General features: G+C 39.7%; 1 protein-coding gene across 4 annotated transcripts in view; it reads right to left on the bottom strand.

Moving 5' to 3' along the window:
* ALMS1 (ALMS1 centrosome and basal body associated protein) overlaps positions 1-12,810 on the bottom strand; it is a 143,069-nt gene that overhangs the window by 61,660 nt on the left and 68,599 nt on the right. For all 4 annotated transcript variants that reach the window (XM_074332174.1, XM_074332176.1, XM_019712865.2 and 1 more), the window contains one exon: positions 6,760-8,609. In XM_074332174.1, coding sequence (XP_074188275.1) covers positions 6,760-8,609 — 1,850 coding nt within the window. The remainder of the gene's footprint in view (positions 1-6,759; positions 8,610-12,810) is intronic.

Here is a 12,810-nt window from a genome sequence, read left to right as displayed (position 1 = left end):
ATATTTGCTCTATTGCAGTGGTCTGGAACTGAACTTGCCATGTCTCCAAGGTATGCCTGTATCTTCTTGATGAACTGACCCTTCTATTATTATATAACGACCTTCTCTGTCTGTTACTGTTTTTGTCTACAAAATCTATTTTGTCTGAGATAAGCAGAGCCACCCCTGCTCTCTTGGTTTCCACCTGTAGGGAATATCTTTCTCCTTTCCCTCACTTTGAGCCTATGTGTCCTTTAAGCTGAAGTGAGTCTCTCGTAGGCAGCATATAAATTCAATGCAATCTCGATCAAAATTCCAATGGTATTTTTTACAGAAAACAACCCTAAAATTTGTATGTCACAAAAGACCCAAATAGCCAAAGCAATTCTGAGAAAGAAAAGAACAAAAATGGAAGCATCACACTTCCCAATTTCAAACTATACTACAAAGTTTTAGTAATCAAAATAGTATGTTATTAGCATAAAAATAGACACATACACCAATGGCACAGAACAGAGCCCAGAAATAAACATCTGCATATACAGTTAACTAATACTTGACAATGAAGCCAAGAATATGCAATAGGGAAAGGACAATCTCTTCAATAAATGGTCTGGGAAAACTGGATAACCACTGCAGAAAACTGAAATTGGACTCACATCTTACACCACTAGGAATTAAACTCAAAATGGATTAAAGACCTAAACATAAGACCTGAAACTATAAAACTCATAGAGGAAACAGGGAAAAAAATTCTTAGACATTGGTCTTGGCAACAAGTTTTTGGATGTGACACCAAGAGCACAAGCAACAAAAGCAAAATTCAGTAAATGTGACTACATCAAACCAAAAATCTTCTGTATAGCAAACTAAACAATCAAAACAATGAAAGGGTAACCTACTGAATGGGAGAAAACATTTGCAAATCATACATCTGATAAGGGCTGATTATCCAAAATATATATAGAACTCATACAATTAAATAATAAAAAAACAAAATTTCCGGGGCCGGCCCGGTGGCTCAGGCGGTTAGAGCTCCGTGCTCCTAACTCCGAAGGCTGCCGGTTCGATTCCCACATGGGCCAGTGGGCTCTCAACCACCAGGTTGCCAGTTCAATTCCTCGACTCCCGCAAGGGATGGTGGGCAGCGCCCCTGCAACTAAAAAATTGAACACGGCACCTTGAGCTGAGCTGCCGCTGAGCTCCCGGATGGCTCAGTTGGTTGGAGCCTGTCCTCTCAACCACAAGGTTGCCGGTTCGACTCCCGCAAGGGATGGTGGGCTGTGCCCCCTGCAACTAGCAACGGCAACTGGACCTGGAGCTGAGCTGTGCCCTCCACAACTAAGACTGCAAGAACAACAACTTGACGCTGAACAGAACTCTCCACAACTAAGGTTGAAAGGACAACAATTTGACCATTGTTCCCCAATAAAATCCTGTTCCCCTTCCCCAATAAAATCTTTAAAAAAAACACACAAAATTTCCAATTAAAAAAGGGCAGAGGAATTGAAGAGATATTTTTCAAAGAAGATATGCAAATGAAAGGAGCTCGACATCACTAATCATCAGAGAAATGCAAATCAAAACCACAATGACATATCATCTTCCACCTGTAAGAAAGACTATCATCAAAAACACAAAAGATAACAAGTGCTGGTGAGACTATGGAGAAAAGGGAACCCTTGCACACTGTCGGTGGGAATGTAAACTGGTGTAGCCACTACGGAAAAACGTGTGGAGGTTCTTCACAAAATTAAAAATAGAAAACCTCATAATCCAGCAATCTCACTTCTAGGTATACGGGAAAGGAAATGAAAACAGAATATCTGCACTCCCATGTTTACTGCAGCATTATTTACAATAGCCAAGATACGTAAACAACCTAAGGGTGCATCAATGGATGAGTGGATAAAGAAAATGTGTGTATATATACATACACACACAACGGCATATTATTCAGCCACAGGAAATCCTGTCATTTGTAACAACATAGAATGACCTTGAGGGAAGACAAGTACTATATCATACTACATAACGTGAAATCTAAAGCAGCTGAGTTTGTGCAAACAGAGTAGAATGGTGATTACCAAAGGCTGGGCGGTGGGGAAAATGAGGAAATATTGGTACAAACTTCCAATTGGAAGATGAATAAATACTGGGGATCTATGTATAGATTTGTGATGATAGTTAACAATAATGTAATATATACTTGAAAGGTAAGAGAGTAGTTCTTAAATGTTTTCACCACAAAGAAGTAATGGTAATTATGTGACGTAATGGAGGTGTTAGCTAATGCTATGGAGGCAATTACTTTGCAATTTCTAAGTGTATCAAGTCAACCATGTTGTAAACCTTAAACTTACGCAATATTATGTCAATTATATCTTAATAAAGCTAGATAAAAAAATCCTATTCTTCAAAAAAAAAAGAAACAAGGATTCTTTGGAGAAATGGTTGATTTCAGGGCTCGGGCACAGTATAGGAGCCAATATGAAAGTGTCCTCAACAGGTAAAACTGGAACAACTTGAGTTAAGTATTGAATTATAATCCAAAAATGAAATAAATGCCCCTGAGTCCATACTAATGTACATAAATTACAGGAATAAATGGGGAAGGAACAATAGTTCTTGCTTACAGAAGGATTACAATTAATAAATGTAGAAGGAATGAAAGAATATAAAAATGCTATTAGAATATCAGAGTAATAATTGCTACCAGTAAGATTCACTGATGGATGCTAAAATTCCTGATCAAAGTTTAAGCAGAACAGGATGTTTGCATAGTCTATCAGTCTCTCTCTCAAATACGTGGTATTTACAAAGGAAAACCAGTAACTTTACAGTGGAGAGTCTTGGTAGACACCACTTTAGCCAAGTGATCAAGGTTAACATCACCAGTAACGCATATCAGTGTAATGCGCTTCCTAATGCGATAGACAAAAAATGCATAAACTCAATCTAATCTTGAGACATCAAACAAAGCCAAATTGAAAGACTTTCTCCAAAAAAATCCATTCTCTTCAAAGTGTCATGGTCATGAAAAACAAGGCAAGACTGAGAAACTGCCACGGATTGAAAGAAACTAACTCTACTATTTCCCCCAACTCCTCTTTAAGTAAAAAATTATCTCAAAATAAAAGTTTAAATACGAGTAAATGTACTTGCACGTTTTATGCATACATACACACACACACTCATTCATTGCTTAATGATGGGGATGCATTCTGCAAAATACATCATTAGGCGATTTCGTCATTGTGGGAACATCACAGAGTGCACTTACACACACCTAGGTGGTATAGCCTGATACACACCGAGGCTGTGTGGTATATAGCCAATTGCTCCTGAGCTAAAAGCCTGCACAACATGTTACTGTATTGAATACTATAGGCAATTGTAACACAATGGTATTTGTGTGTCTAAACATGCCTAAATATAGGAAAGGTACAATAAAAATACAGTATAAAAGATAAAAAATGGTACACCTGTATACCACACTTACCATGAGTGGAGCTTGCAGGACTGGGAGTTGCTATGGGTTAGTAAGTGAGTGAGTGCTGAGTGACTGTGAAGGTCTAGAACATTACTGTACACTACTGTAGACTTTAGATAAACTGTACACTTAAGCTACATTAAATAAAAAAAAATTTTCCTTCTTCAATAAAACACAAATATTGTACAGCTATACAAAAATATTTTCTTTCATCATATATCCTTATTCTACAAGATTTTTCTATTAAAAATTATTTTCTTAACTTTTTTGTTAAAAACTAAGACACAAATACACACATTAGCCTAGGCCTACACAATATTACTGTCTTCCGCCTCCACATCTTCTTGTACCACTGGAAGGTCTTCAGGGATAGTAACACACATGGAGCTGCCATTTCCCATGATAACAATGCCTTCTTCTGGAATACTTCCTGAAAGACCTGCCTGAGGCTCTTCTTGAGGAGGTGACATTCTTTTCAGAAATACGAGGTGTGATAAAAAAATATGGTGAATATTTAAATTTTAAAAAATTTATTATAGTAAAAGACAAATTGCCATTAACTCCCATCAAAATACTCCTCCTCGCTTCAAACACACTTATCCCATCATTCTTGCCACTTTCTGAAGCAGTTGTGGAAGCCCTCTTTCGTGTCTTTAGTTGTGCTGTTGTGGCTGCCTCAATGTCCTCAACTGATTCAAAATATTTACCTTTAATGCTCATTTTGACTTTGGGGAAGAGCCAGAAGACTCATAGTGCCAGATCTGCTGAATAAGGTGGATGAGGATACACCATAATGTTTTTATTAGACAGAAATTGCCGCATACCAGAAGTGATGTGTGACACGAAATGTTATGATGGAGGAGGATTTACAGCACACTTTAAAACACACGTTCTCTTAACCGTAGCTCACACCCAACTGACTGCACTGAACAAGTTGAAACTTGTCACACACTGTTACTAGGTTTGACACTCCCCTTCTCGTACTGAAGATCCTTGCCTTTCCATTGGCATGAGGATGCCGCATTCACTAAATTTTTTGATCACACCTCGTTGTGTGTCCATAGTGATTTGCTGGTTTCTTTATTTCAACATATATTTGCTGGTAAGCAGATAATGTACCATAAACATTCCTCTCTCTTAATAAAAACCTTTCAGTGTTAAGGTCCATGCTTCTAAAAAATTTAAGGAGCTTGTTGAGGTCTGCAAAACCTTCTACTAAATCCTTCACTGAATTTTCTTGGAGGTTCCTCTTCTTTTTCTTCTCCTGCATTTCCTTTTCTCTTGCCTCTTCTTCAGCGTCCCTGTTCCAGTTCCAACAACTCCTCATTAGGCAATTATTAAGAAGCACCTCTAGGAGCTCCTCCATGTCACCCTCATCCACGCCCAGGTTCAAGCTGTTTGCCATCTCAATCATAACTTTGATTTTGCAACCTCCTATCCTTGGCTAATCCTCTGCAGTCACAGATATCACTGGGCAGTAGGAATTTTTCAGCTCCGTTATGATCTTATGGGACCACCGTCATATATGCGGTCCGTCATTGACCGAAACGTGGTTATGTGGCACATGACTGTATATACACACAGATGAGTGTGTATGTGTATGTAGTTTGAATTATTTATAGACTCGAGTTAGACAAACCTAGGTTCAAATGCTACCTCCAACACTCAATGGCCATGTGATATTGGGCAAAACATTTAATTTCTCTAAGTATTAGGTTTTTTAAATCTGTAAACTGAGGTAATACCATCTATCTCTGATTATACTGAGTATAAAATGATATAAGCAACCACTACAATGACTGGCATTTAGTATATTCTGAACAAGTGGCATTATTAGCTCATATTTATAAGCATCTATAATTTTCTTCTCATTCAAGGAACTCAGCTCCAATAACTAGGTATTTTATGACTTTGATGAGTTTAAGTACTGTATATAAACTTAATCTTTTAATTTCTAAATATTTTTCAAAAAAGAATTATTAGTACTAATCTCTACAGCACCCTACTACTTATAACACTGAAACCAGAGACTGACCCTGTTTGTTTGTTTTGCCCCAATTCAATTCTCAAGTCACTAACATTTAGAACTACAAGGGACCTTTCAGATTTCCACCCCTTCGAATTCCCCCATCATCCACATGCGTGGCAAAGATATTAAATGACTTGTCCAAGGAGACAGCTGGTAGAAGAACTGGAAGTGGGGTTCAAGATTCGGAGAGACAGGATCATGTGGTGAACAAACTCTTGCTTTGATTAAACACACTGTATTTGAATACCCAATCTGCTACTTACAAACAGCAATATTTAAGACATGACAAAGTAGCAATGTCACGTCTCTGTTTCACAGAGGGTAAATACAGATAGCACCATCTACCTCATATGGTTTATCATGAGTATTAAATGAGATAACATATGTAAGTCCCTCATTGCCATGACTACCACATGTGGATGTTGAAAAAAGCATTTTTCCCTTCCTCCTTTCCAAGCCCAGTGCTCTTCACTATGACATGCTGCCTTCTCAACTGTTAGAGGTTTGAACTGTAAGACGGAAATATTAAACATACAGGGTAGTTCTGTTTAGCCATAATAGAATGTTATCAGTCTCTCGTAAGAGACTCATCAATGTAAAACTGAATTTAATGACAGTCTTAAAATTAGGCTGAATAATATAAACCTAATGCCTTTATCTCTGACCCGGGTTTCCTTTCCTACAATACATTGTGAAGTAGGGCACATCATTCAGGGAGACATTATGTTGATATGCATTACTGGTGATACTAACCTTGACAGCTTGGCTAAAATGATGTCTACCAGAATTCTCTACTGAAAAGTTACTTTTTTTTTTTCATTGTAAATACTAAATATCCAAGAGGAATCAAGAAATGGAAACAAAGAGAGAGGGAGAGAAAAAGAGAAAGAGCACACGCAGGAGAGCAAGCATGGGTGTGCATCCCCTCCCAAAGCCTGGTCTTCGGCATATCTCTAACACAATAAACAAGGAATGAGTACATTGTACCACTAGATAATCAAAGATTCTTCTCAAAGTAATTCAACTTAAAATACTTGATGCCAAGTCTTGTCAAAAGCCCTTTGAAAGTATAAATACATTACTTTCAGATATTCTCTTTGGTATTTATCCCTTGCAAGACTTCTAGCATACTAGTCAGGTACAATCTCTCCTAAGAAAATCATACTACTTTTCACCCAAGAACTTACATTTGCTTAAGTTATTTAAAACCCTTTATTACAAATTTCATCAGCTTGCTTGTCATCACAATGAGACTCACCGATCTGCAGATACTGGAGTCCCTTCTGGATTGGGATATCCTTCCAAATCTGAAAAGTTCACTTGTGTTTGCCTTGAGGTTACTACTATCTGGCTATTCTGAAAAGGTATGGTTTTCAAGTCCTGAGTAACAGCATTACTATCTGGAAGAGGAGACTGTACAACTTGAAAGTCCGATGAAGATTTAGGTCCTAGGAAACCTAAAGACTCTTGATCCTGTACTACAGGTTTAACGGTCAGTAATTTGGAGGTTGGTTTCAGTGATCTTGAAGATATGGTTTGTAGGTCAGAGTTAAACTCACTATTCATCCTTGTTTTAGAAGCAGGATCCAATGAAACAAATCTTTCATCTAAGGTTCCACTATCCAACTTGGAAGGAGTCTTGGGAGCAAGAGTAATATGGACAAAAGAAAGTGCTTTTCTATTTGAAGGTGGAGTAGGTGGAGATGTTGCTAATGTACTTTGATTTGGGGCCGATTGGGAGACCATCTTATTTAACTTGGCTTCAACATCTATCATATTAGAAATGTGTGATTTAGGCTTATGTTGATCATTGTTTTCTACTACACAATCCTGACCTTGAGGAAGGGGGGAATATTGTTTTCTCATGTGGTGATCTACATCTGGGGCTTTGCTTTGCTCAAAGAGCTGACGTTGTTCAAGAAAAATGGAAGAAGGAAGGTCTGGAGCTATATAATTCTGACCTTGAGGAAGTGGGGAGTGGTTTTCTCTCATCTGGTGATCTACATCTGGGGCTTTGCTTTGTTCAAAGAGTTCTCGTTTTTCAAGAAAAATGCGATCGGGAAGGTTTGAAGCTACATAATCCTGATGTTGAGGAGGTGGAGACTGGTGTTTTCTCACATGGTGATCTGCATGTGGGGCTTTGCTTTGTTCAAAGAGTTCTTGCTGTTCAAGAAGTATGTGCGAAGGAGGATTTGGAGTTATACTTACATTCTTCTCTTTTACTCCTAATGTGGAACTCGGCCTGTCCATGTTAATGAGGGTATGGTTCTCACAAAAATGAATGTCCTTAAATTTGCTACAATTTGTACTGGTGCTGGGCACAGAATGACTGCCTTTAAAATCTGGTCTTTCTAAGTGTTTTTCTTCTTGGTGAGAATGTTCAACAGATAATTTTTGACCTTGCCTACTGTTTTCTGCTAAAATAGTCACAGCTTCATCTGGTGAATGACTAATGATTTTAAATGATGAAGGGGAAGAGGTTTTCTGTTTTATATCTCTAGGAGGATTTTGCTCTTCAGTGAAATGAGAATTAAATACCCCTACAGGTGCTCCAGTACACTGGGTATCTTCAGTAACACCAACCTTAAGAACAGAGGAATCTGAAAAGCACTTAGAATGTCGGTGAGATGAAAAAGTGATGGAGGTAGTGAACTTTTTCATGGATTCTGGGGGCAGCATTTGTGATGAAGAATGACAATCCATTTCTTCAGGTTGCACACAAACAGGTTCTACTAATTCTGACAGCCAAGGGTCCATCTTTTCACGGAATGGCATTTGAAAACCCTTGCTAATTTTGAAGTCATCAGCAGTAAAGTTTTGAAATGGGGAATGACTTTGTAACTGCAAGGAATTCCATACTTCGAAATGGGGGTTGCTCTGGTCTAGTGATTTGGAAAGGTTGATGTGCCTGGTTCTCCATGATGATGGGCTCTGTTGTCCTCTGAGCACGTCTAAGGGTTCAGCAGATCTGAAAACACAGGGATGGCTGTCCAACTGTGGTTGTTCAGCAGTTAGAGTCCTAAAACATCCTTTTTCATGGCTCTCAATAATTATGTGACTACATACAGCTTCTGGCTTGCATCCTACTTCCTGTGGACTCTGTAAACCCTAGAAAATATAAACAAGTTCTTACTTGAAGTAAATAGTTATATAAAAATTAGTTTCTTGATCTTTTATAATAAAACAGGTAAGAACACAACAAGAATAAGAGGGTTAACTACAGAATAAAATGGCTCATGATAAATAAGACCACACAGTTAATTTCTTTTAAAATTTTTCACTGAAGTATCTAATGAAAGCAAACTACTGTTGTCCCCCAGTAATCTCCCCTTTTTTCTTTTAGTAACAGAGATCTCTTACCCTAACATTTGGTGGTCACATGGACACCAAGCTGGAGATATTTCCAATTTCTTTTGCAGTTAGATGTGACCATATGGCTAGGCTTAGGCCAATAGGATATGAGCAAAAGCAGTAATACAACTTCTGCTTCCTGTCCTTTAAAAATCAAGTTCTTGGCCTCCATTTTCCCCTCCTACCACCATCACTACTATCACCATTACTATTACCAGCTGAAAATAATGATGTCTACAACATCCCTGGAAGCCATGTAAAAGGATGGCTCACTGCCCACCCAGCTTGGGTCCTTGGATGACCTCAAGGAGCTTGCTCCTGTTCCTACCCTAGACTGTCACATGAAAGAAAACACTCTACCTTACTTGTTTTTTGCGTCTCTTTGTTGCAGAGGTTTAGCCTACACCCTAATATTTTACCACAAAGAATAGGAAAAAGAACTAGTACCTCTTTCCTGGGGTGGAAGATCAGTGTCTAAAGTTACCATAAATACAAAATTTCTCTGAGATTTCCATGTTGACCTATAAAGTTGTAACTTGGCACTCTATTTGATGATATAGACACATTTGATTTCATATAGAAATATTTAAAAATATGCTGCCACTTCCATGTAATGGAGTAGATGTGATTTTCCTATTCCACCTGCTATGTCCACCTAGAAATCCTGGACATTATACATAAAACAAACTTAAGAAGAATCTGCAAGATGTAGACAAGAAGGCAAACTGGCTAGGGACTTCGGAATCTGAGGAATGGCATGGTGGTGAGGTCCCTGGTTTTTCTTTTTACCTCATATATCCCAGGGCTGGATCTGAAGAAGCCAGCAACCCAGGAAGAAGGGGCACAGACAAAAGCTCTAACAAAAACCTACTCTCATTAGCTAAAAAAAAATCAGTAAAGGTGACGTCCAATGAGACAGTAAACTTTTAGACAAAAATTGCTCTATTTCAGCCAAACACCACTGGGGTATGTGTGTGTGTGTGTGTGTGAGGGAGTGGCCTCACCCGCTGTCATGCAGGGTGTCATGCGGGGTCTCAGCTCCCGCTCCCCACATAAGAATGCAGGACATGGTGAGGCCAAAAGAAACACACACGGAGCCACAGATAGGGGAGTCATACCACTATAGTCTCGCTGGCGGCTGGGTTGGAGACACAGGAAGCAGGAGCCACAGGATCCGCAACCCGCCCTCCGCTTCTCTGCAATCCACAATCCACTCTCTGCACTCCGCACTTACTAGCTTAGCCACGGCAGTTATATCAGTGGCCAATGGCTCACTGGTTACAGCTGACGGCCAACTAGCCACAGATGACGGCCATCCAATCACAGCTGATGGCCATTTACTTCCTGAGCCAGCACCTTTACATGTGAGGCAAAGAGCCTAGAAACTGCACTCCTGGCTCTGCCCGCCCCCACACACTCATACCAGCAAAGGCTAAGTGAGGTGCATATATTTCTATCCTTCCAAAACTATAATGAGGCCCAACACCCAGGCCAAGGTGGTATTGGAGATGGCCAAGTAGGAACTTCTGATTTATTTTCACCCCTGCAGGAGATAATGAACCACCTCTCCCTGTGGTGTCATTGGAGACATCTGAGGAGACACTGCACTTTCATTCCCATTCAGCAGTAATGAGGTGCCCCTCTCTCTTCCAGCTACAGACTAGAAGAAAATACTTGCAAATCTCATATGCAATAAAGGACTTGTATTTAACATATGTAAAGAACTCTCAAAACTCAACAGTTAAACCACAATGCAAGCAGAAAAATGGGCCAAAAAAAACCATGTACATTTCACTGAAGAGAATAGAGAAGAGAAATAAGGCCATGAAAAGATGTCCAACACTGTTAATCATTAAGGAAATGCAAATTAAAACCACAATGAAGTATCACTACACACCTATCCAAATGGCTAAAATAAAAAACAGTGACAGCACCAAATGCTGATGAGGCTGTGGAGTAATAAGCTCACTCACACATTACTGGTGGGAATGTACAATGGTACAACCACCCCAGAAAATGGTGTGGCAGTTTCTCAAAAAACTAAACATGCGACTACCATATGACAGTAATAGTACTTTTAGGCATTTATCCCACAGAAACAAAGGCTTATGTCCACCAAACACCTGCACATGATGTTTATTGCAGCTCTATCTGTAATAGCCCCAAACTGGAAAACAACCCAGATGACATTCAATAGGTAAATATTTAACCTGGTATCTCCACACCGTGGAACACTCCACAGCAATAAGAAAAAGGAACAGATGACTGACATACACCACAACCTGGATATTCTCCAGAGAATTATGCTGAGTGAAAAAAGCCAATATCGAAAGGTTACATACTGTATGATTTCATTTATATGACATTCTTGAAATGACAGAATTATAGAAACAGACCAGATTCATGATTACCAAGGGTTCAGAAAGGGGTGGGGGCAGGAGAGAAGTGGATGAGCTATTACAGGGCAATATCAAGAATACCTGTGCTGATAAAATGTAGTCTCTGGACTATATCAGTACCGATATCATAGTTGTGATATATTATCACAGATTTGCAACATGTTAGTTACCATTGGTAGAAACTAAGTAAATGGTAAAAGTCATCTTTCTATATGATTTCTTACTATTGCATGCGAATCTACAGTTATTGCCAAATAAAACAAATCTTTAAAAAAACAAATCAATTAAACACCACTGGACAAAACTAACACTTCAAACTGCCATTTTTGTTTCATGGCTTCTTATAACCCTGACATGGCCTGACATATTTCTGGGAAATAAATACTTCAATCTGAGAAGCAATCTGACCATTTCCCACCCAGAGGAGGCACTCTTGGGGCCAGAGTCTAAGGAATTGTTCTTAAATGGCACCCTCCCCACCAAAACTATAAGGCCATGCTGTTACAGCTCACAGAAATCAGATACAGAACAACATGCATTAGACCACATTGATGCTGTAGCTACCACATGAAAATAAACTTTCCTAAAGCCCAAATCTTGTCTGGCAAATAGGCCCCATTGCCCCCTCAGCCAGGAACCCAAAGGAGGAGCCCTAGGGGATATGGGGGCTTCCTTATCACTCTCCAGCAAGGGCTGGTGCCTCAACCCAGCTCCCTCTCAAGAAAGGACCAATAGGTTTCTCTGTATTAGCAGGTCCTTAGATCAGCGGTCCCTAATGACAATCTCAGGTCAGCCTGAACACAAGTTAGAAACCTTTGCTCAGGAACTGCAGGCTCTTCAAGACACCACTGACCCTGCTGAGAGCAAATGCCATCACCTTCCAGAACTCCCCAGCCCCAGAAACAGGATCTGGAATCCAAAACTCTGACTTCTGAGAGTGACAGCCACCAAGGACCCTGCCCTAGGGACCTATCAGTTCCCCATATCTTGCCCCTTCTCTAGGAGACAATAATCTGTATACTTCTTTAATTATCTAGTGGGACACCCATAACAAAACAACCTTTTATGGCTCTCACTGACACCGGAGCCCAAATTACAGTGCTTCCCAGAAACCCCTCCAAACACAAGTGAGGAGTACCCTTTAAATTACAAGGCACAACAGGTAGGATGGTAGATAAAGTGTTCAACTTCTACTGGACGTCACTATTGGAACAATTTTTATTCAAAATCTTTTAGTGGTGGTGGCCGCTTCGACCCTGCCCTTTCCTGTTATAGGTATGAAGGCCTTGATATGCCACTTGGAACAAACCCAATTCCTGGCATTCCTGGTAGGAGCTGCACATTGGGAGCCTGTACAACTGCTATCCCCGATTAAAATGCTAAATACCCTCCCCCCCAATATCGTTTGTGACAGAGGACTGAGAGACTGTAGCCCATAATTCAAGATTAAAGGAAAAAGTCATTAAACGCACCATTTCTGCTTTCAGTTCTCCCATTTGGCCTGTATCCCAGCCCACTACTACTGAGCGACACCTTACAGTCCACTATCAGGATGTAAA

Source organism: Rhinolophus sinicus, linkage group LG05, assembly GCF_036562045.2.
Source record: "Rhinolophus sinicus isolate RSC01 linkage group LG05, ASM3656204v1, whole genome shotgun sequence".
Classification (NCBI taxonomy): Eukaryota; Metazoa; Chordata; class Mammalia; order Chiroptera; family Rhinolophidae; genus Rhinolophus; species Rhinolophus sinicus.
The sequence above is the reverse complement of the archived record's forward strand: the minus strand, read 5'-3'. Positions and strand labels throughout refer to the sequence as shown.